The following is a 21,622-nucleotide window of genomic DNA, read 5'->3' as shown; positions in this document are numbered from 1 at the left end:
TGTCTTACAATGTTGATATTTTATTACGTATGTGCTAATGGAAGTGTTATTATCCAGTGTTCTGAAACATAAATTTCGTATTTTATATTTGCGTAGACTTTATTCACTTGAATCGTTTTACAATTACGTTTACAATTACCGTACAACAAATAATGGAAGTTGAGAAATATCGCATGTTGATGGAGGAAGAAGGACGGAAAAGTGGAGAGATATACATATGGCTCGAATAAAAACTTAACTATATGTAGAATCGATCTTAACTAGAGCTACCGATTAGGGTTTACGTAAGGTCTACTTAACAACAACTAAAATACATTCAGTGGCATTCTACCTACAATTACTTGTCTCAATTACATATATCAATTGCATATTTATTAATTGCTCAGAGTCAGGTGATCTAGGGATTACATCTACAGACACAGCACGAAGGAAACAGGAACCAATCCATAAAAATGCCCTTGCAATCGTTATCGGGATCGTAGGCGAGCAACCGATGCCATTTGTACTTCTGCTCGCATCCACATTCACCCTCACATCGGGGAGTTTGGGTATTGCTGGAAATAATTGAATACATTATTACAAATGTAAATAGGTATGGGTATAAATTGGACATAGTTCTATTAAACAATTGAATTCGAATCAGGTGCAATTTATTGTCAATAATATCATAGTACTAACCTGCACACCTCCTGATGAATGGCCTGTTCGAAATGTTGTGTATTCACAATGGCCCTGATTTTCCCCGCCGAATTCGATGCCCAATAGGGTGTGACAATTTCAATCTTCGACTCGCAGGCATCGAGTCTTCCAGTGCCCGAATTGGCATTGCCATTGCCCGGTGGCCTATTGGCATTAGAGTTCCCATTGCCACTACCTCCGGCAGCTCCGCCTCTATTTCGACTTCCTCCCGCAGCCTGACGTTTTTTCCGCAGTTGGCCAAAATAACTATCTCCGGCTTCGACGGTTTCCCCAGCATTTGCCGCAAATGCTCCGGGTGGAATAAATATATCCGGTTCGTCTATAAAGCGACGCTTTCGCACCTTGGCTTGTTGTCGTCCACCTCCTCCGCCAGGACCCTCCATATTCATCTCAAAGTCTCCATACATCCTTCGCATCAGAGCCTTGTTGTCGTCTATGAAACGTTCGATCTTATCACTAGAATTTTATTAAAAACTTGTATTAGACTTGTATAAGGTAATGTAAATTATTTATAAGGAAAGTCAAAAATAATTTAACATAAAATATATATTTTGAGAAATTTTTATTGAATGAAATTAAGTGTTGATGAATCAACGGCCTCAGTTGTAGGCCATAAAAAAAAGCTTTAAAGAATTTATTTTTATAATTATGATATTAATAAATTTTGTAGTATATTCAAATCTGTATTCTTTCGCCAAAACGCTTTGCCAAATTAGGGTATTCACCAGAGAGATTGATCTTGAAAACCAATAATCATTTAGTTAATTAATGAAGCAAAAATTAATTAGAGAGGGACTGTTAAGGTGATAAGATAAGGTCAGTGGTAAATATAAATATTTATGAATTGAGTTTATTAGGAAAATGGATTAACCAATTAAAGAAATATCTAGTTAGCTCGAAGTGTTAGGACTTGATGTTAATGAACTTTAGAATAGAAAAAACCTAAACTTTAAGCCACATTTTTTCGGTTTATGAGGCTGAACATGGTGAAATTCAAAGTAATTTTACGTGCCTATGCTAATGAGAACCGTTAACTATGTCAGTTTAGAACGGACAGCCGGATTAAAAGTGATTCAGATCAGATTTTTGGCGAAGACGTGAAGTAAAAGAAAACCACAGAAAAGCAAACATCCTTGAGTTAATCAGGGGAATGTGGCTATAATCAAAGTTTTACGACTGTTTCAAGGGAAATACCATTTTTATATGGGGTTTCCCATATCCCAAAAATAGAGAACAATAGTTACACTTACATGGGATAACTGTTGCCGGCCGTCGGACAGAACAGCTGATGATATCGCTTAATGCATGGCACTCCCTTGATGACATCGCCCCGCACATCCAATCCCAAAGCCACCGACAAAGCCGTCCACCAGATCTAAATTGGTCAGAAATACAGAGATATATAGTATGTTCGAGCGATAAGTATTTAGCATTGAAGTGGGCAATTGAGGTTCGGCGGGGTACTGAGATTCAGATTGATTCGGCGACCATAACAAATTATGGCCGGGGTGTGAAAATGACTCAAGTAAGTCATAAACATAAAAGTTCGTTTTATATTCGAAAATGAGAGCGGTGTTGGTCAGGCGGGGAGTGAAGTATAGAGTTGGATTTTGGGATTAAGCTTCCTCGAATCGCCATGCGCCGATTTTCAAAATCAATCTCTCTCTTCTTTCGTCGTCATCAACATCATCACACCTCTTAATGAAACGAACTCGCACGACCTTCGTGCGCAAAAAACAAAAAAAAAAGAAAATAAAACTGAAATGAAACACAAAATCGTCAAAGTTATTTCCGCAAATGAACAAACTCGATCGATATCGAGAGTACACTGGAGGAAAACGGAAAAACTAGAACCAAAAGCGTTCATGCATATGTGTAATTTAGTTGCCACTCGACACTACTGTAGTAGTACACTAGTGTCATTCTAGATAAGCTTTTTAAAATTGTACTTAAATTAAATTATATAATATAATATATATTATAATATTTAACTTTTAAGAAATAAGTATTCGTTTTTCAAAAATGTGGTTAAACATATTTTTATTGACGTTAAATTGTATTTCTTAAATTCTCTGTTAAAAAAATTGTTTTTAATATCTAATCTCTAAATAAAATTCTTTCACACGCCTGCTCGTTTTTGAAAAGATTTCTATTTAATATCTTGAGCTAACTTTATATTCAGAACTTTGTTTTTCTCAGTGTGCCAATTAAAGTGCGCGCGTGCTCAGAACCTCGTACCGCCCACCATCACTTTCCGCGCCACACCACACTTACCGGAATCTGTAGGAACGATCCGTTGTTGAGTTTTGGATAGGAAAAGAGCGGCACCACCGGCACCGTCCCATTTTTCAAGAAGATCGGTCCCTGGATGGGCGTCACCGTGGGCATCTGATTGTTATTCGCTTTATCTGTGAACGGAATGTAAATGGATTCGAAAATGAAGTTGAAATTGAAATTGGAGTGCTTTTAAATGGCTGCTGTTTCTGCGGTGATTCATGGCAAGGACGGGCGAATTGTCGTATCCGATCCGTGGCCGTTGTCACTGCATTAATCAGCCCGGTTAAACCCAAATAGAGCTGCCATTGCAACTGCAAGTGCATTCGGTGTCTGCATACAAATCGCACTGCAGTTGACACTTGCATGTATAAATTTCATGTCTGCCTGGCATTTGTAATGCCCAGATCCGGATCTGGGCGCAGACAGAAACTTTCCCTTTTATAGTCATGCTGCAGGATGCAAAACGAGTTGGAGAATGCGAAAAAAGGGAGCACACGGAGCAAAAATATATCTAAAACTATAACTGAAACTATGAAAAGGGTAAATATAATGAGGTCAGTTTTTAAAAAAACTTGGGAGAAATGTTTATTACATTAAATTTAATATTGTTTTTAGTAATTTGGATATTAAAGTTAATAAAGACACTGATTATTATTTGTTAACAATCTTTTTTTAGAAGTTTAAGACTGAATTTTAAGCAATTGCTTTAGCTGATAAATCATAAATTTTACGATATTCTTAAACAAAAAAATATTGTTTTAAGCAGAGGTAATTTAAGGACATAAACTGCAAATAGATGAATTTTATATTAAGCGAGAAGGATATATTCTGATTGCCAAAGATACCTAAATATTTATAAAAAACAAATGTTATGCTTTTTTTGACAATGTGGCAAACATTTGCTATGCAAGTTCTAAAAGTAATCTAAGGATTACTCCACTTTAATAAATTTAGTTTTCGAAATTTAAATTTTTGATTGTGTAGGATATTTATACATATTTCAATTTAAATATTTATTTTTGCTAAACTTTTTCTCTCTGTGTATCGAAATCATGTCACTTTCAGCTAATGAGAAATTCCTTGCCATGTTGTGAAATAGATTCTTTGTTTCTGTGCACTGATCTTTGGTTGAGATCTCTTCTTTTATGATATTTTTTTTGCCTGCACAAAGGTGAAAACCCAGTGTTGAGTACTTGAGTGCCGAGACAAAAAGCAAACCAAACTAGTATCTGAGCTTGGGTCTTGCGTGCGCACGTCTTCATATGAGAGCTGGTTCATGAGCTCGGCCCCTTGCCCCTCATTTGTGGAGATTGAAACGCGACTTCTTGCATAATAGCCCCGTAACCGAGTTGAGTACTTGAGGTCTGAAGTCTGGCAGGTTGCTGGCTGGCTAATGCCTCGACAACTCGCAGATTGAGATGGAGTGGCAGAAACAAAGAGGCGCCACAAGCTAGGCCGAAAGTGAAACATCCAAAAAAAGTGAAGCGCCGCTGACAGTTTTCCATGAGGACAACAAGGGCAGCAAATACGGCAGATACGGAGATACTCGAGCCGTTAGATACAGATAGCCAGGTACAGATACAGATACAGATACAGATACAGATACACCCCGGCACAACATAAATCGTGATGCGTGCCAGCCTGTTAGTTGCTATAAAAGTCAAACACTGGCCATTACTGTCTTGAAAGTGACCTTGCCGATCGGTTTGTAGACCTTTGACCTTGTCGCCGCCGCTTGTTGCTTGTGCGCTTGTTTACCCCACAAGTTTGTTATTTGTTATAGTTGCTCCGCGATCTTGTGCAGAAGTTGCTCTCAATTGGAAAGATACACAAAAACAAGTAGCAGGCGAAACCGCACAAATTAACATGACTTTCAGCGCCCGTCTTTCGGATCGTGTGCAGACGTGGGACTCTTCTCCGCTTATCATCACCAAATCTACATGTTCCAAATTCACAATACACTTGTTTCTGACAAATAAGCAAACAAATATAACCACCAACATTTGTTTTTATTTGTTAATTGTTCAGATTACCATCGCATTGAATCAGGAAACGCTCGGAATGGAATGTACTCGGAGGAGTCTCGGGAATTTCTTTCTGGTGAATGAGGAAGTAATTCTCGGGCTCTTCAACTGAAGTTCTATAAAGCTCATTCTTTTCAAAAGGTTTTGTTGCTTAATTTATTATGCAATTAAAATGTATTTAATTAGGTTTCATATGAATCACTTTTTTTCGTGGGGTAGTTAAAATAACATGTACTTAATAAACATGGCATTCTACTTAGAATATAGTCTATTTAAGTCTTTATGCATTTACAAATCGTGAGATATTAAGAGCACTCTATAATTTTTTTTATTTGTAAAGTAACAGAAGAACATATACTCGATTTTTAATAAAGGTTTATGTATTTCAATTTGGGTAAACTATTTTATTTAAAACATTGTTTGATAACACAATTCTTAAAGAAATATATATAGAATAGGTTCAAGAAACGGTATAACCCTAGTTTGTGGGTGGTAAGATAAAGATAAGATAATATGAAAAAATAGATTCAGATGCAAGGATATAATTTGATAAATATAATTTTAATAAAAGACCAATCTAGCTATAAAGAAATATCGATGTTAAACTATCCCTTGGTAAAAAGGTCATTGATCGCCCTAAGACCCATTCGCTTGTTATTATACATAAATTCATCTTTATTGTTGATGTTTGTTATTGGAAACCTTGTTCTGAGATTTTAGGTACTCACCCTTCTCCTGACCTTCGTAGTACTGTCCCTCCTCCTCTCCGTCCTCCTCCTCATCCTCCTCGCCCTCCTCCACGTCGTAGTCGAGCACGGCGTGCACCTGAGTCCTGGATCCCTGGCCAGCCTGAACCCTTGTGAAGCCCGGTGCTCGTTCCGGGTAGTTCTCCGGCGGAGCAACACCGTAGGTCTGGGCAGGTTGGGCCTCCGGCTTGCCCTGCCTAGGACGTTGGGGCGGAGGTGCAGGTGGCGGTTGTTGCTGCTGCGATGGCGGTGGTTGTTGCGGCTGTGGTTGCTGCTGCGATGGAGCCTGCTGCTGCCTGCTGCCAAAGCTGGTAATACTAAAGCTGCCGCTGTTCTTAGTAAAAGTGGTACTGGCACTGCCATGGGCATTGAAATATTGCTTCTGTTGCTGCTGCGGTTGGGCTTGCTGTCCGGGATATCGCGTATACGACCCCTCCGCCGGACCCCGGCCACTCGCGTGAGTCTGTGTCAGCTGGATGGAACTTTGGCCCGTGGTGCTGCTCGACCTCGAACTGGAACTGGAGCTCTGGAAGGACACACTGTTATCATTTTGATCCTGCTGCTGTTGCTGATGTTGCTGCTGCTGCGTTTGCTGCACCTGCTGGATGTGGTAAACCGAATTCCGGACCGTATTCGGCGCTGTTGGCGGCAAATAGGCATTACTCTGCTTGCGGCGTCCAGCGCTATTTTGATATTGATAGCCTCCCGATTGCGGGGGCGCGTAGGGATTATTTTTAAAGTACTCCGGATCGGCAGCCGCCTCCGCCGGAGACTGTTGCTGGTGGTCCGCCGGGGAGTAGAGGAGATTATTGGTGTTGCTGGCCAACTGGTGGATAGGATGCAGGGGGGCCAGGGTGACTCCCCACGGCTGGCCGAGGGCGCCGAAAGGCAGCGAGAAATTCGTCAGAGCCATGGCAGGTGCGAAATATGCTGGCGCTCTCAATTCGCAAACGAAAGACTTAGGCCACAAACTTGATCCGGCCGCGCATGCGACATCATCTAGAACAGATCACCGCACGGAAATTGATGGCGCGCGGTCTCGAAATTGATTTATGCAAAAATAACAAATCAGTCAGATCAGCTCCCACTTCCCACCCCTGGCAACAATGGCGAGCACACACTGGCAAACACAGAATAACAACACACACACAAACGCTTCGATCAGCGGGCTATGTCGTATATTTATATAGAGATATGTGCAAACGATGTTGTTGTTATTAAATAACTTAAGCGCGATTTTTAGCTCCGGTCCCCGGTCCGCGTGTGTGCTAAAAAACCATTCACGACAAGCTGACAATCGAGACTGAGCCGTTCTCGCCGTGCGCCTTAAAAAAAAACTGAATGGGTGGAAAATGTTTCAACTCTCGAAATCTCAAAATCTTCGACTTGAAACATTGCGCTCAGCTAACTCAATCTCTGAATCTGGCTAAGAGCGAACGCTCGGCGAACTGAGCTGCGTTTTTATCTTTCGTTTTTCGGTTTCTGCTGAATGGCAAATCGAAAAATAAAACAAAACCGGAAAATAATCAATACTGAGTCAATCGAACTGTGAATGCCCTTAGAACTTGGGATTAAAAAATTTTTTCCTACATGTTTTTGTACAAGGTTTAAGTTAAATTGTTGTAAAAGGGACTTGAACTAAGGAAAATATTTTAAGGAATATTTATTTTCCGCTGACTCAAAACAAAATTACAATTTATTTTTCCCGATAATTTCTAGGATTGCTTAGTCGACTTCTTGAAGATGGATACAAATGCTTCGACAAATTAAACTAACCAATTATAATTCATAAACATGGAATATGAAGTATAGCAACCATTAGAATTTGTCGGTGAAATATTTGTTATTTATGGAAAATAATTACCCTAATAAATTAATAAATTGTATTTTGATAAAATTCACCAGAGGGATTTTATAAAGTGAACTGAAAGTTGTTGACAGCTGCCGCATAAATTCATTCAGGTATTTTATTTTGTTTGCTTAATGCTTTGATTAAGGACAGGGGTTTTAATCTTATGACATAGTTAAAAGCTGGTTTGATATATTTTAAAAACCATTTTAAGTAGTTAATGATCTAAAATTCCTTTGAAGTTTGGTAATTAAAAAAATAACAATGTTTGGCTGTTTTTAAGATCTCCTAATTCAAGAGGGTACAGTAACCAGATTTTAAAGTGAAAAGCTTTAAACTGTCAAATAGTAATTTGAGTATACCTCTGCTATACCTTAACCGAGGGAATCTTCTTCGGCAAGTGCCGACGGCATCCCTCAAAGTGGGATTAGGTTAATGTTAATGAGAACCCCGCTTGTGCTGGAATTTGTGACCTAGGTCAATGCCTGGATGCGTCGAACGGCCGACTCATCAGCGGTTGATATACATTTTTAGTGGCGTTTTGCCGAGAAACGCATATTAATCATAGTAACCAAACCGACATCGTAGTCTGCGCGGTTTTATTTCACATCGAAGGCAATGAAAAGCAAAAGTATATTTAAAGTGGGCTTTCAAAACTGGTTGTGAAGAGCATCGCGAGTCGAGTCGTTACACACCAGACTGCCAGCGTAAGAGAGCGGATAATGGGGGACCCTCCAGAGGGTTCTCTCCATATCGCCGTCGTTATCTCATACCCTCTCTTCGGCAGGAGAAACAGTGGCTAGTCGTTACAGGGCGGGGTCAGCGGGGTTATGTGGGGGTAGTCTGAAGTATGTCGAGTGCATCGGGCGATGAGCAAATGGATGATGGCGATGATGCTATGAATGAATGACTCGGTGTTTATCAACTAATCGATGAAGGCGTAGACCTGTCTACGTCATAGATCTCGGTTCAATGCGTCCACTTTGCATATTAGCACCTTTCGAACTGGAGCTCCCCGCCTGTCGAGAGCCGGAAACGGATACAACTAATGGATATAGAAGCCTCAGCGTGCTATGATCTTATCATTGGCATGATTTTTTCTGGGAAAAACGCCCTTTAATGATGCCTCCTGTTTGATGGATGAATCAGTTCCGAGTGGGGAATTTTTCCGATTGGGGATATGCATTAATTGACTGGCCTGTGGGTGGTTTTTTGCCCAAGTCCCCTTTTCAGGGTCACCAGCGGTGTCTTGAGCCACTTTTCCTTTCTCGCATTCTTACATGCAAATAAGTCACTTTAAGTGTAACACTTGGGTTTGGCCAGATGTCTGCCCAAACACTAAGAGAAAATATTAACAATAGACAGAAAAATGTAATCTAAAATTTTGAGGAAACTATTTTAATAATTGTCTGAATCTTAAGACGTTGTGGTATCAATAACTAATATTCCCGTTCTTACATTTAAAAACTATATTTTAACCGTCCTTTTTATTGTAAGCCAATTAAACATTTCTTTTATATATTTACCAATTATTTCCATACGTCTACCTTAAAAAAAGGTAAGCCTTTTGGTTAATTTTTGGTTTATATAAAAAACGGCATTCTCTATAAGATTAAAGTAGACTTCAGTTGTTTATTGAAAACGTAAATGTAGAAAATGTTAAAATATATTTTTAACTGCTTCTTTTAAATAAATTGTAATGATTAATTGATTGAGATCTTATTCTACGAAAGTAAATAAGGAAGAATTGGTATTGGGTATTTTTCTCATTGTAATGCTGAGTGCTGACCAAGTCATAACCATAACCATGGCCATGGTTAATAGCCAGGCCTTTGTTCTATGGGGGCTGCTGCTGACCAAGCCCAAACAAATAACGCATATTTTCATAAAAGCCAGGGATGGAAGTCAAGCAACAAAAAGAAATTTTTGAATTACAAATAAATGTAAATAGATACTTTTTGAACAGAAAAAACAAATAATTTATTGTATTAACTTTAGGTGCAAATAAAATGGAGCTGGGGTTTCGTCAAGTTAAAAACTTTTTTTTGTTGTAAATATGCCTAGTAATTTGTTTATTTTAAACCTAATCTAAATTATATATATTTTAAAGTTAAAGACGATTGGCAATGAATTCCTGGTTTTCTTCCGTTTGCCCAGAAGAGCCAATAAAAACACTTTATAGTTATTCCCATTTGAGGAAGCTAGTGATTCATCTACAGGCACTTCCTGCCCGTCCCTAGTCTCTCTGCTCACATGCTGTAAACCCAGATGCAATTTGAACCGAACCGATTTCATAAGGCCAGAACAAGTTTGCACATAGTTCAGTTCAAACGAAAAAAAAAACAGCTTTAAGCGTTAGTTATATTTTTTTGCCTTTCCCTTTTCATGCGACAGACATTGAAACTTCTTGGTCGGATTTTGCTGCCAGCACATGGAGCATAACGAATCCATGGCTCCAAAATCCAAGTCAAATCCACTCGACAATCAAATAATTTGACGCGAAATCGAACTGAATCGAGATCTACAAATGACATTCCTTCTAGCGCCTGGACCTGGATATAAAATCGCCCCCGGGCCATTGGTCGTCTGTCAAAGAGAAGTGAAACAGCGCCGGCAACAATTTGTAGACCTTATCGAAAGGTGGCTCTCGAGCTGTGGCCTTAAGTCGTTAACAAATTTTAACTGCCAATCCGTTGTGCAGCCACAATAAAATAAAACGCCACAAACATCAAGTGTTTGTTGCTGGCTGCCATTGTCGAGGGTTCTCTCTAGGTAGTTTTTTCGGGGTTTTGGATCTCCAATCCCCAGGTCGAAACGAATGACAAAAATGTGGGGGCCCAAACCATCGATGTTGATCGATTCGATCAGCATAAAATAGCTTTAATTAGAACCAATTTAGAGCGAGAACCAATTTATCAGAAGCATTTTTAAAAGTAGTTGAAAACCAGTCGAGAGCAACTTCAGCATTTCCGACGTGGATCGGGGTTGTTAGGGAGGTGTTGCCGCAGATTTCATTATAACTCAACATTAGCCGACATTATTATTGTTATGGCTTAAGCCCAACTGAAGTGAATTGATACAGCAACAGAAATTGCCATTTACGCATTTGTTTTTCTTTGTCAATTGTTCCACTATTCGAGAGGTGTGGACCAGGTTCAAGTGCACATTCATAACTATTATATAGACAGATCTATATCTGTAACAATGTGGGGTTCATGAACGCACCGAAGGGAAATATATTGTTTTGGCGGCTTAAATAAATTAGGTAAAATGTGAGGTTTTACTGGTTTTGAGTAAATTCCACAACACTTGATTTGGAAAGCAACATAAATAATGTTTTATAGATCAAAATTTCAGTATATACTATGATATTTCAATTTAAATTAGGTTTTCATAATATTACTTAACAAATAATTTATTTCAGTTCAATAAAACAATTATTTTAGAATTTTGTTCAATACTACTTTAAAAATTGCATGTTTAAGTAATAAAAAACTTAATTTTAAAATTAAATAAACCACTAAAATAGACCAAACCTCCCATTAATTTGTTAAGCAAAATGAAGTTTTCTAGGAAAAAGCTGAAGTGACAGCACTGGTACCTGGCACCACGTGTAAGTATTTATTCTTCGAAAACTATCAACTCCTCGAGCTGCCCTCTAGTTTTTTTTTTTTTTGAAACACTTTCAGCTTTACATACAAGTGGGAAACCAGTTAATTAATTTGGTTCGATTCTTAACATTTAGATGGAAGTCAAGACAGCCGCCAAAAAAGTTTTCTTTATATAACAATTCATTAATTACCTTTCGATTTCTGGTTTTTACCTTGGGCGGAGTCATGAACCCGACACCTAATGCCATTAGCCCAGCCGTTGCGGATCTGGGATTACAATATTCGAGTGTTTGGATCGTTCAAGGAAATAGTTTTATTGCCAGCATAGCTGATGCAACTACAAGTTTTCTTTCCGATTTCTAGTACCTATCGTATTTTGCCTTTGTGGGCACTCCAGGAGCTTGTCCATTGGCCGAAAGGTTCTGGTTGTGATTGCTGCTATTACTTGCTCCACTATTGGCACTTCCACCTGGCGAGGCTATGGTGTATACCTCGTAGTCGGTGATGGTGAAGTTGTAGTCCCCGAAGAGCGTTAGGTGAGCAGCATTGGCTCCATCGTAGGAATGCGGAAGGTTTGAATAGGAATCCATGTTGGTATTACAGTTGCTGGAGATGAGTAGATCCGCTCCAGCTCCAAAAATGGGTCCGCAACTATAAGAACATTAATATTTATATATAATACACAAGATTCAGTTAAAAAGTAGAATACAATAATTATTCTTTAAGTAATAATGCATTAAAGCCAATAAAAAAGGAAATTATAAACTTAAACATCTTTTAAGGAAGACTATGTTCAAACAAATTAGTTTTAGTTGAAATTAATTTTTCTTTGTTATCTAAAAGTGGCTTTATCTTAGCCTAATTTAGCATCGAAGATTGGTTTTGTTAAAAAATTTATTCAAGTAACAAAATTAGACTTACTCGGGATGATAGCAGATGGCATAGGGTTTCTTAACTATGTCGAACTTGGCCGGCTGTTCGCCATTGGCAGGGTTCAGGGTAAAAAGAAAAGCTCGCTCCGACTGGACGTATCCACCCTTCCGACTTGTTTTGGCCCAGGCCACATCCGTATAGCCACCACTGATTTCTCCATGCGATCCCAAGCCAATAACCATGCAGGGAGCCACTCCATCACAATAACGATGAAAGGCCCCAGAATCAAAGCCATGTGTGGATGCTCGAAAAACCAATCTCCAAGATTGCTTGGGTACGCCAATCCAGTTGTTCAGTACAGTTTGCAGTGGTAGCTTGTCATTTTTTATGATTTGGGAACCAGGAAACATGTTGACCGCTACAGTTAAACGTGGCTGAAGTCTTTTATCGTTGTCCATCATTTTGTTAGCATGCAGCGCTGCATAGCGATAGCGTTCTAAAGATAGCTCCATGGGTACAGCTCCTGTAGGTTCTACTTCCTCCGCAAAAACTTGGCTATCGATGAGCAAAAGACGTACGTGACCCATTACACCGCTTAAATGTTGGCAGACTCGCGCTCTCTCTTCTTCAGTCCAATGGGCAGTGGGTTGAGTGACTCCGGCCTGGTACTTGGCCCACGACAAAACACAGCGCCACACTTCCTCCTCCTCCAAACAGAACTATTGAAACGAAAAGAGTGTACTATTAAAATCTATAAAAATAAAAATTTCTTTATATTTCATCTAAAAAATGTAATGATTTTTAAAGACATCAACTACAAAGTAATTCTTTGATAATAATGTTATTTTTCACTGATGGTGGTAAATTTTTTAGAATACACAGAATTACTTTGTGAAAATTTGATCGTACATAAAGTAATGTGTATCAAATAGTTTTAATTAAAGCCTTAGGGCACTTTTTGGTGTACTAATATTGTCTTACATAGTCGGATGAAATAATCTTGATAATGGCATCCTTGGTTAAAGTGAGGAAAGCATTAGTCTTGACACACTCGTTGGCATTTTCGCCTATATAGATGATGCAGCGTTCCATAAAAGATGCAGCGCATTTGGCACCTGAAAAAAAGGAAAGTTTAGTATTACTAGCCATTTATTTAAAGAGGATCATGGCAAACAATTACCTTTTGAAACCTTCATTTTATACATATTTCCTGAAATAACATTCTATCATTCTTCATAGCCCATTAAAAAACCTTGTGCTTACAGAAAAGTCTACCTTTTATTTGAACATTCGTCTTCAGATTTCGGCTTTACATTTGTTTAACTTATATTTAGGACGTGCAGCGGTCGCAGGTGGAATTCGCAGGATAGGAGTTGTGCCCCCTAGTCCTTCGTGGGACTGACGTTCTGTATGAGCGTGATGTTGTCGCCCTTGAGCATGATCCTTCCGAGATTCCGGCGTTGGCGGGTCTTCACATAGACCTCCTCGGCATCGTCCAGCACCAGATTCATGTACTCGTCAAAGCCCACGATGTGCCCCTCGATGCGCAGCGATATGTTTTCGTATAGCCAGACTTGCACGCGGGAACGGTTCTGCAGGTATCGGAAGATCAGGTTGATGGGCTGCACCATCACCTTCTGCACCTTGGGATTGCCCTTGAACGACATTTTTGCTGATTTCTGGCGGCTTTAATTTACTTAAACAAATTTTCGCTTCTTTTTGCCGGCGTCTTTTTTTTGTCCAGGCGATATGCAGATATATCGATTTGCGAAACACAACGGTCACATTAAGATTAACAGAGGTAAATCGATAAGGTCGTTTCTTCACACATCCCAAAACTTTAACGAGCTGTATCGATAGACAGTTATAAATAAACTATCGCAATCACACTGTTAAGTTTTTGTGGTTGGTGGCTGAAGTATTGCCAATTTCCTAGCTGAATTAAACTATAGTTTTTATCAAACAAAACAAATGGCCATGGCTAATGTGGATAAGGGAGAAATTATGGATCAGGTGAAGCAACAGATTGCCGTTGCGAACGCCCAGGAATTGCTCAACCAAATGACGCAAAAGTGCTTTAAAAAGTGTGTCAATAAGCCGGGAACCTCGCTCGATTCCTCGGAACAGGCAAGATATAGCTAATAACTAGTATTAAATGGCAGTTTAAACGTATCTTATCAAATATTCTATATAGAAATGCATTTCCATGTGCATGGACCGGTTTATGGACTCGTGGAACCTCATCTCTCGGACGTATGGCCAAAGATTACAACGCGAACAATCCAAGTTCTAGAGACAAACATCGGCTTCTGCATTTTGGGGCAGATCGGGACTAACTAAATCTGCCAGCTATTGATTAGTTGTAATATATACAGTTTAATAATGCAATAAAAACATGCATTGCGTGTGTTACGTGATTCTGATAACACAACGTGCATATGGTTTTACTATCGATTGCTGGTGTGGTGTGCTGGCGCTTAACAGAATCGATTTTGGGTGCTGTTATTTAAATACTAAAACGGTTTCTTGGCTTATTTATGTTGTTACATTTTACTTGACATCTTATGTCAAATGTATATTATGATTTGGCGGGAATTTTTAACCTTAAAAATAGTTAATTACCTGCTTTTTCGTGTATATCCATTACAGCAGTTAAAAACGTGCAAGCATTATCCACCGATAAAGTGGATATAACGTGATCCTCACAGGCAGTACGAAGCTCAACCACGCCCATATCCTGGGCCATCATCATCATTTGAAACACTTGGGAGTCCTGAAGGACTAACTGGAAACAATATTTTTTTAACAGTGAATAATTAAGTGGTAGTTTTACTATTTTTTTATACCTTTGCTGTGTAGACATACAAGATAAACTGCCTAAATAGTTCCGGATTAACGTGGGGCAATCTTATGGTGGTCGGAGTTGAAGCTCCTGGGGCTGCTGGGGAAACTGTGCATCCGGGAATTCGGCACACTTCTCCTCTCTTGGCCGTCTTGAAACTCTTGCAACTGCAATCGAATTGAGTGAATGGAAAGACAGCACAAATTAATTGAGTGACCAACTGGAATGCCCGAGATTCCAGCACGCAACATTGTAAGGTCCCAAAAAGGAAATCGAATGGAGCCAATCATCCTCTTCCACAGAGAAAAAAAAACAATAACATTTAAACGAACAGGGAAACTTGAAATAATTAAAAAGTCATTACATATCTATAATCAAGCAAGGATTAAACCTCGAAACATTACACCTTTTATAATTTATTTTTTTTTAATAATAATTTTGTATGATACAAAAAAGCTGGTATACAAATTCGATAGATTTTTTTTCTCTGCAACTAAAAGCTTACCGGGCCATCAGCATTAACCTGTGGGCATATATGCGTTCATCTCTGCCGCAAATAAATACCACATCTGCACTATCCTGATCCTCTGAAAGGCGCTGCAGATCATCGATCAACTGGGGCAGACTCATGATGATCTAGTTATTATATCTCAACTTATGTTTAAAATCTTGTAATCATTCATGCAGAAATGCACGTGTTGCCATGTCCCTCTTTTAACACTTGTTATTGTTTATTATTTTGCCAATGGGTTTGTTGATGTTTTCACGTCCCGCTTTAAAATTCTCTTAATTTCTCTCTTTAAATCACTGGATTTGTGGAAGCGCAGAAACCGGTTCTTGACTGAAAATTCTTGGCCAACACCAAGCCACAACCAATTTGGCAAACAAAAAGATCTGGGAAAACAATTAAACCAGATTAAACAGAATGTATTTTCACAATTTTCTTATTAATTGTACACCATTTAATTTATAAACGTTAAATAACAAATATTATCAAAGACTTTTGTGTTTTGATGTACAGGATCTGTATTTATTTGACCGCATGCCGTTCCTCTCGCGATCGCGATTTAGTGAAGACTGAAGAAGAGACTTGAGTCAGGTCGCTCTTTTGGCTCTTTCTCCGTTTTTCATGCAAGCAGGTAAACGAGATTAGTTTTTGTTTTGCTTTTCTCACCTTTTGTACTCTCTCTGGATTCTCTTTTGTGAGAGAGGTTAGTTAGGGATGTTAAACATCTACCCACACTAAGAATAATTAATCAATGGACCTATTTAAGTAATAAATTAATTGCAAAAATATCAGTCTTTTTTATTTGTTGATAACTTAGACTACGTACGAATTTCATATAAGAAATGCTCTTGCCATCCTCCTTAAACCCAAGCCCATGATCGAAATAAATAGGTTCAAAAAGCATAGCAATATGTTTATTATTGAGAATTTGTTACCTCCTCATTCAATTTTTTTGGTACCTTCTCCGAAATCCTGCCGATCTTGACAATACAGTGTTTTCGACGATATACCTTTTTTAAGGCATCACAATTTTTTATCTTATCAGTTGTGTGTCAGAATTATATTAGTTTCTATTTCTCTGAGCCCATCGACGGCGTTCACCAGAAAGATAAGCTTAAAAAGTTGTGAACAACGGTACTGCATCTGGGCATCCAAGTTTTATGAGTGCCTACAGTGAATACATACAGTGAACAAAGACATTGTCTGGAACAGAACGAGTTTTTTAGTTTAATTACTTTTTTCGAGCTCAAACTCACTCTCCTTTGATGTAAATGAGATTCAACAGTAACACTCTTATATCGGGATCCACGGTCGCTATTTCTGTGATCCACCTTCGAGTCTGATCTTTTACGCACTTATTACAAATCCATATGGTCGTCCATTATGGTCGGGCAATTTGAAAGTGTTTAGTGGATGTGTTTTCCTGATGAAATGCTTTTGAATTTTTCTGGATCAAATTAAGATTGGGATGTTCCACTTACACAAATACTTCATTGAAAATTGGTTTTTAAATTAATGTGAAGTGATTTTACACGCAAAGTGTGCTAATAAAAATAGTCACGGCAATTTGTCAGGAAATTAACATAAACCACAATCCGCTGTGAAACAAAATTAAAAAAGGAGTTTTATATACTTAGGTCCGATAACTAAAAGCTCGATTATCCTTTTTTATTGAAACCAACAAATTATACATAATAATTAATTTTATATTTTTATTGCGCTGTTCATCTCAGGATCAAAGACACGTCCCCGGAAGTATATGGTTTTCTTATCGCGAATTACGAAGGCAAATGGATGACTGGCTTTAAAGGATTGCCAATCATCCGGATTATCTGGGAAGAAAAGGAGAAGCAATAAAATATAGTATGGACTAAAATAAAGTATGGTCCATAACTCACTAGAGACAAGCTTGGTGGATCTTAAAAAAAACGAATCAGGTGGGTCAGATCCTCCAGAGGCGCCTCCTGCCGAGGCTCCTTCTTCGTTTATCTCTATGAATGCTTTGTGAATTATCTGACTAATTCTGGCAACAGGTTCCTCCAGTAGAGCGCCAAGGTTCGAGGAATCGGTGAACAGATCCCTTATGCCCATCTGTAAAGTGAAAACATCATATAAACCATAGATTAAACTGGACACACACCCGAATTCAACACACCCTTTTGAGAATGCCAACAAGTTCTGTGCGAAATTCGATCCTAAACTTTGGCAATTGCACATGTACTAGCACTTCTTCCATGGACTCGGAGTACACTTCAAGTTTCTTCTCCACCCATCTCAGCCATTTGATATGCCGGGGTAGGCCGATTATCATAGAGAGGTTTGAGTAGGCAAATGGCAGCTCAATGATTTGGCCATAAGTCAAATTATTCATTCTGAATCTACCCACTTGAGACATCATTTTGACTAAAACTCTTTTGTGTTCGGATATACCGAATCTTACCAGCTCGGTATTTTTTCTTTCAAACCTGGTTTTCCAGTATCCTTTAAGAAAAGCGACGTTCACAAGAACCACACTTTCATTGGGTGCCAAGTTACGTGGCAAAACTACACCTTTTATATTATCGAGTGTCTGATCAAGGACCCAATCGCTGATGGCATAGGCTGCTTTCGTTTGATCGGCTAGGTTAATAGCCTCTGCCTCGGCTCTGAAGGATTTCTTCACTTGCTCATTGTACTCCTTATTAATTCGGAATGATTCGTTGACGAATAATCGATTTGCCATTAGCAGCATGGCAACATTTTTACGTTTTTCGAGATAAGTCAGAAGCTCATCGTATATGCTGGCCACTTCCTTTTTATCCTGTGGCAGAACCAGCGCTCTCCTTAGTTCTCTTGCTGTTTTTCCTTCAGCTCCCATTAGGATCATACTCAAGCCGATCTCAACGCAGAGAGGCGAAGCAATAACATTTGTATTGTCATGATTGAGGATCAAAAATTGGTATAGGTTCTTGGTGAATTGACCCAGCACTGAAGTGACCAATAGGACCACCCCTTCAAAATGGAATGGAGTTGTTAATGCTGATGGCATGAAAAGAACTGCGATTTTTCACTCACAAAAGAACTTCATTTCACGACTATCTGCTGTAGACTGAAATTAAAGTGAAAGTCTGATTTTTTATATTCTCAACAGGTAATGGCGATTTGTCATAGATAATCAAATCCATTAAAATCCATTGTGAACGGATCGCAGATGTATTTCAACCCTTAACTTATTGGTTAATAGCACCTAACTGATCTCAAAGTTTTGATCTACAGATCTAGTACTAAATTGTTGTTATTTTTTGCAAAACGGTGTTTAATGAGTCATTAAATAAAAATTGATAATAAATAATGTGTTTTAATTCTTTTATAAACTTGTGTACGTATTTAACATGTCATATCCGTCGTTCAGCAAGTTCTTTTATCAAACACTGTGAAAAATAAAACTAAGTCAATTGTATTACTAAGCCTAAAAGCCTTTTTGTAAGCCTTAAGAACTTCGCAAACTCTCGCTGTCGAGATTAGGGACAACAAAAACGATAGCTGGTCATAAAATGTTCAATCGATTCTCACATACAAAATGGGATACTCAAAGTATCGGACAAAATGGTATCAAGGAATCATGCATAATGGAATACTCAAGGTATCGGACAGATTTGAATCGTTGATTTCGCCACAAAATTTCCAATCAATTATCACATGAAAAAGCAAAAATCGGTTAAAAAAAAAACCGACATTGATATACAACTTTATATTAAACAACCAAATTTAGCTATAGGATATAGTCGTTTGATCGGATTTAACATTTAATATAATCAGTAATCACATAAAAAGATACGATTTGGAAAGTTTTATTTTAATAGCTTTTACACTGCGTGAATACTCTGCATAGAACCTTACGGCCAGAATATGGTGATCCAAAAATTGTATAAAAACATTATATTACACAAATAAGCGAGAAATAACTTCTTCAAAAACTGCAAATTAATTAAATTCGCGAACAAATATAAAAGGGCGATTGCTAAAGTTTTTATCTTTTAAACTGAGCTTCCAAATAATACAGAGACAAACTGAATTGGCTATATAAAACTATCTAAGCATACTGACCAAGGGGATGACCCTGTGCATTAAATAAAATAAGAATAATTACTCATAAATATAACTTGTATATTATATCTTAATAATATTTTTGTTCATTCATTTTGATCAATTCGAACAAAAAGCGACTGTGAAAATACTTTCCAGTCTGTACCGTTATTATCGCTCGTATTTTAATTTTAGTTAATTTATTCATTTGAATATATATGCAGATATATATATATCGTATATTTTTATATATATTATATATAGTCGTCCTTATCAATAATACTTTGGAGCTCTGTGAAAGGCAGCAATTTCAGTCCGAGTCAGTGCAATTTAAACTTTCGTCTCCAGCGGTTAAACTCTTTCAGCATGTCCAAGTTGAAATCAGTTTTCTTCTGTGCATTTCTTGCTTTTATTCTTAACGTGTCAGGATCCGAGAACACTGGCCGTTCTATGTGCCTATTGCAGGATCCCCCGAATCAATGTGGGGAATTCTGCCTCACCGCGCTGATGCCCCTGATTAATCATATAGCCATGCACCAGGACCAGTGGAAAACCTGCGATAATGTCAACTTAAACGAAACCCAGGCTAAATTGGCAAGAATCGAGGACCAGTTGACAGCGGTAAAAAGCAAGACAGATGAACAACTGCAGGCATTGCTGGTTAAGATCGGAAGCCAACAAACGGCCTTGTTGGAAACCCTTTCAAAAATGGATAAGAAAATTGCTAAATTGCTCCAGTTTGAAAAAATCGGCAAAAGGCTCTTTTACATCGAACACAACCTTAAACTGGGTTGGGCTGACGCCATAAAGTTTTGTCGCAAAATGGATGGGCAACTAGCCTCCATCGAAAGCGAATGGGAATTCGGGGAGATCAGCAAGAAATTGAAGGAAGGTACTAGCTACACGTTGGACATAAACGATATTAAGAAGGAGGGCGAATTCATAGTAGAGGCAACTGGCAAGGAAGCTCCATTCTTGAAGTGGAAACCGGGTGAACCCAGATACGACTACAAGAGTCAGCATTGCGTATCCATGCATGATGGTGGCATGTGGGCAGACAGTTGCACTGGAGTTAAACACTTTATTTGCCAGGCGGATGATACAGTTTAGTTGGATTAAAATAAAAGAAACGACAAAAATATGTTAATTCAAAAGATCTAAAAAAAAGCAATCAAAAATAAATTTTATTTCACTTTCTTTTAAAAATAATGCCTTTTATTTGAAAAAAAGTAGGACAAAGTTGGAAAATCGTAGAAAAGATTTATAGATAACTTTTAAGAGCTTTACTTTCTTGTCACTTGTATGAGAAAAGCAAGTTATCATCTCTAAGTCACTATCTCAATCCCTGTTCTATGTTTCCTTGGAGTTTACCCGTTTTCTTCTGAGCTATTGCCGTTGGCAATCTATGGCGGACATGGACGTTGAGTCTGCCTTATAAACAGCAGGATTATCGTCAATCCACCACATTGGAAATATATCTGTTTTGTTGAAGAGTTTCCGCTATTTTGTACATTCATTCTTGTGGTATTTATAATTCAGAGAGTACACTAGTGCTTCTTTTAATAAATAAATCACAATCTATATATGTATGTTTTTTATCAGAATTTTTGTTTTTGTATTTAATTTGCCATCGCGTAAACTGAAATGTTGTTTAATTGCCACGATTTGTTCCTGTAATTTCAAAACGTTTTTTTTTATTCTTTGTAATTTTATCTTCGCTTGGCTTAAATTTGTAACATTTTTATTTTAGTCCGGTACCCATTAAATCAAACTTAAGCTCATTTATTTATGTTGAGCTATTAATTCAACATAGTAAGCAAGACCCTAAGGTAATTTTAACTTCAAAAACCCAAAGAATCTATAAATCTATTCCGTCTTGTTTTTGTTATTCGGTAATATAAGGTTAATAGATATTATATTTAAGTGGCCATCCACAATTCCGTTAATAAAAGTTAATGAGCCCTACTAGTGAAGGTAAACTTTTAAAGAAATTATTGTATCTTTTTCATTGTGAGTTTCGCACGGGTGAAAAATATTAAAAACAAAATTATTTTATTCTGATTCATGATAATTGTAAATCGTTTATGACATATGAATATTGCCTTTGATTAAGCGGTACTATTGAATT

The 21,622-nt window shown here is 38.0% G+C and overlaps 6 protein-coding genes across 8 annotated transcripts; 2 read left to right on the top strand and 4 right to left on the bottom strand.

Moving 5' to 3' along the window:
- Nucleotides 1-94: 94 nt before the first annotated feature.
- Nucleotides 95-7,052, bottom strand: LOC108053454 (protein spaetzle 3). Of its 2 annotated transcripts, XM_044459713.1 has the most exons (6): nucleotides 6,345-7,052; nucleotides 5,729-6,272; nucleotides 2,974-3,107; nucleotides 1,950-2,074; nucleotides 679-1,155; nucleotides 95-554 (listed from the first exon to the last, which is right to left on the bottom strand). In XM_044459713.1, exons 1-6 carry the CDS (start codon nucleotides 6,657-6,659, stop codon nucleotides 398-400), a joined length of 1,752 nt encoding a protein of 583 aa, XP_044315648.1. In that variant the 5' UTR covers nucleotides 6,660-7,052; the 3' UTR covers nucleotides 95-397. The 2 variants fall into 2 exon arrangements, with proteins under 2 accessions (XP_044315648.1, XP_044315647.1); XM_044459712.1 differs by having other exon boundaries at nucleotides 5,729-7,052.
- A 4,051-nt stretch (nucleotides 7,053-11,103) lies between these two features.
- LOC108053451 (BTB/POZ domain-containing protein 9) lies at nucleotides 11,104-15,988 on the bottom strand. Of its 2 annotated transcripts, XM_017136093.2 has the most exons (7): nucleotides 15,923-15,988; nucleotides 15,427-15,815; nucleotides 14,926-15,088; nucleotides 14,702-14,864; nucleotides 13,061-13,194; nucleotides 12,128-12,798; nucleotides 11,107-11,857 (listed from the first exon to the last, which is right to left on the bottom strand). In XM_017136093.2, exons 2-7 carry the CDS (start codon nucleotides 15,549-15,551, stop codon nucleotides 11,566-11,568), a joined length of 1,548 nt encoding a protein of 515 aa, XP_016991582.2. In that variant the 5' UTR covers nucleotides 15,552-15,815; nucleotides 15,923-15,988; the 3' UTR covers nucleotides 11,107-11,565. The 2 variants fall into 2 exon arrangements, with proteins under 2 accessions (XP_016991583.2, XP_016991582.2); XM_017136094.2 differs by lacking the exons at nucleotides 14,702-14,864; nucleotides 14,926-15,088; nucleotides 15,427-15,815; nucleotides 15,923-15,988 and adding exons at nucleotides 13,260-13,289; nucleotides 13,355-13,443 and having other exon boundaries at nucleotides 11,104-11,857.
- LOC108053452 (probable small nuclear ribonucleoprotein E) lies at nucleotides 13,339-13,853 on the bottom strand. Its single transcript, XM_017136095.1, has one exon. It carries the CDS (start codon nucleotides 13,744-13,746, stop codon nucleotides 13,462-13,464), a length of 285 nt encoding a protein of 94 aa, XP_016991584.1. The 5' UTR covers nucleotides 13,747-13,853; the 3' UTR covers nucleotides 13,339-13,461.
- On the top strand, nucleotides 13,959-14,510 carry LOC108053453 (mitochondrial import inner membrane translocase subunit Tim13). The gene is made up of 2 exons (XM_017136097.1): nucleotides 13,959-14,206; nucleotides 14,274-14,510. Exons 1-2 carry the CDS (start codon nucleotides 14,051-14,053, stop codon nucleotides 14,370-14,372), a joined length of 255 nt encoding a protein of 84 aa, XP_016991586.1. The 5' UTR covers nucleotides 13,959-14,050; the 3' UTR covers nucleotides 14,373-14,510.
- Nucleotides 15,989-17,069: 1,081 nt separating the features above from the next.
- On the bottom strand, nucleotides 17,070-18,504 carry LOC108040858 (serine protease inhibitor 42Dd). The gene is made up of 4 exons (XM_017118550.2): nucleotides 18,484-18,504; nucleotides 17,585-18,420; nucleotides 17,328-17,520; nucleotides 17,070-17,261 (listed from the first exon to the last, which is right to left on the bottom strand). The coding sequence occupies exons 1-4, from the start codon at nucleotides 18,494-18,496 to the stop codon at nucleotides 17,134-17,136; spliced, it is 1,170 nt and encodes a 389-aa protein (XP_016974039.2). The 5' UTR covers nucleotides 18,497-18,504; the 3' UTR covers nucleotides 17,070-17,133.
- A 1,346-nt stretch (nucleotides 18,505-19,850) lies between these two features.
- On the top strand, nucleotides 19,851-20,679 carry LOC108053449 (accessory gland protein Acp29AB-like). The gene has a single exon (XM_017136092.2). The coding sequence runs from the start codon at nucleotides 19,861-19,863 to the stop codon at nucleotides 20,602-20,604; it is 744 nt and encodes a 247-aa protein (XP_016991581.1). The 5' UTR covers nucleotides 19,851-19,860; the 3' UTR covers nucleotides 20,605-20,679.
- The last annotated feature ends 943 nt before the right edge of the window (nucleotides 20,680-21,622 follow it).

This window comes from Drosophila rhopaloa, unplaced genomic scaffold (assembly GCF_018152115.1).
Source record: "Drosophila rhopaloa isolate 14029-0021.01 unplaced genomic scaffold, ASM1815211v1 contig_2, whole genome shotgun sequence".
Taxonomy (NCBI): domain Eukaryota; kingdom Metazoa; phylum Arthropoda; class Insecta; order Diptera; family Drosophilidae; genus Drosophila; species Drosophila rhopaloa.
The sequence above is the reverse complement of the archived record's forward strand: the minus strand, read 5'-3'. Positions and strand labels throughout refer to the sequence as shown.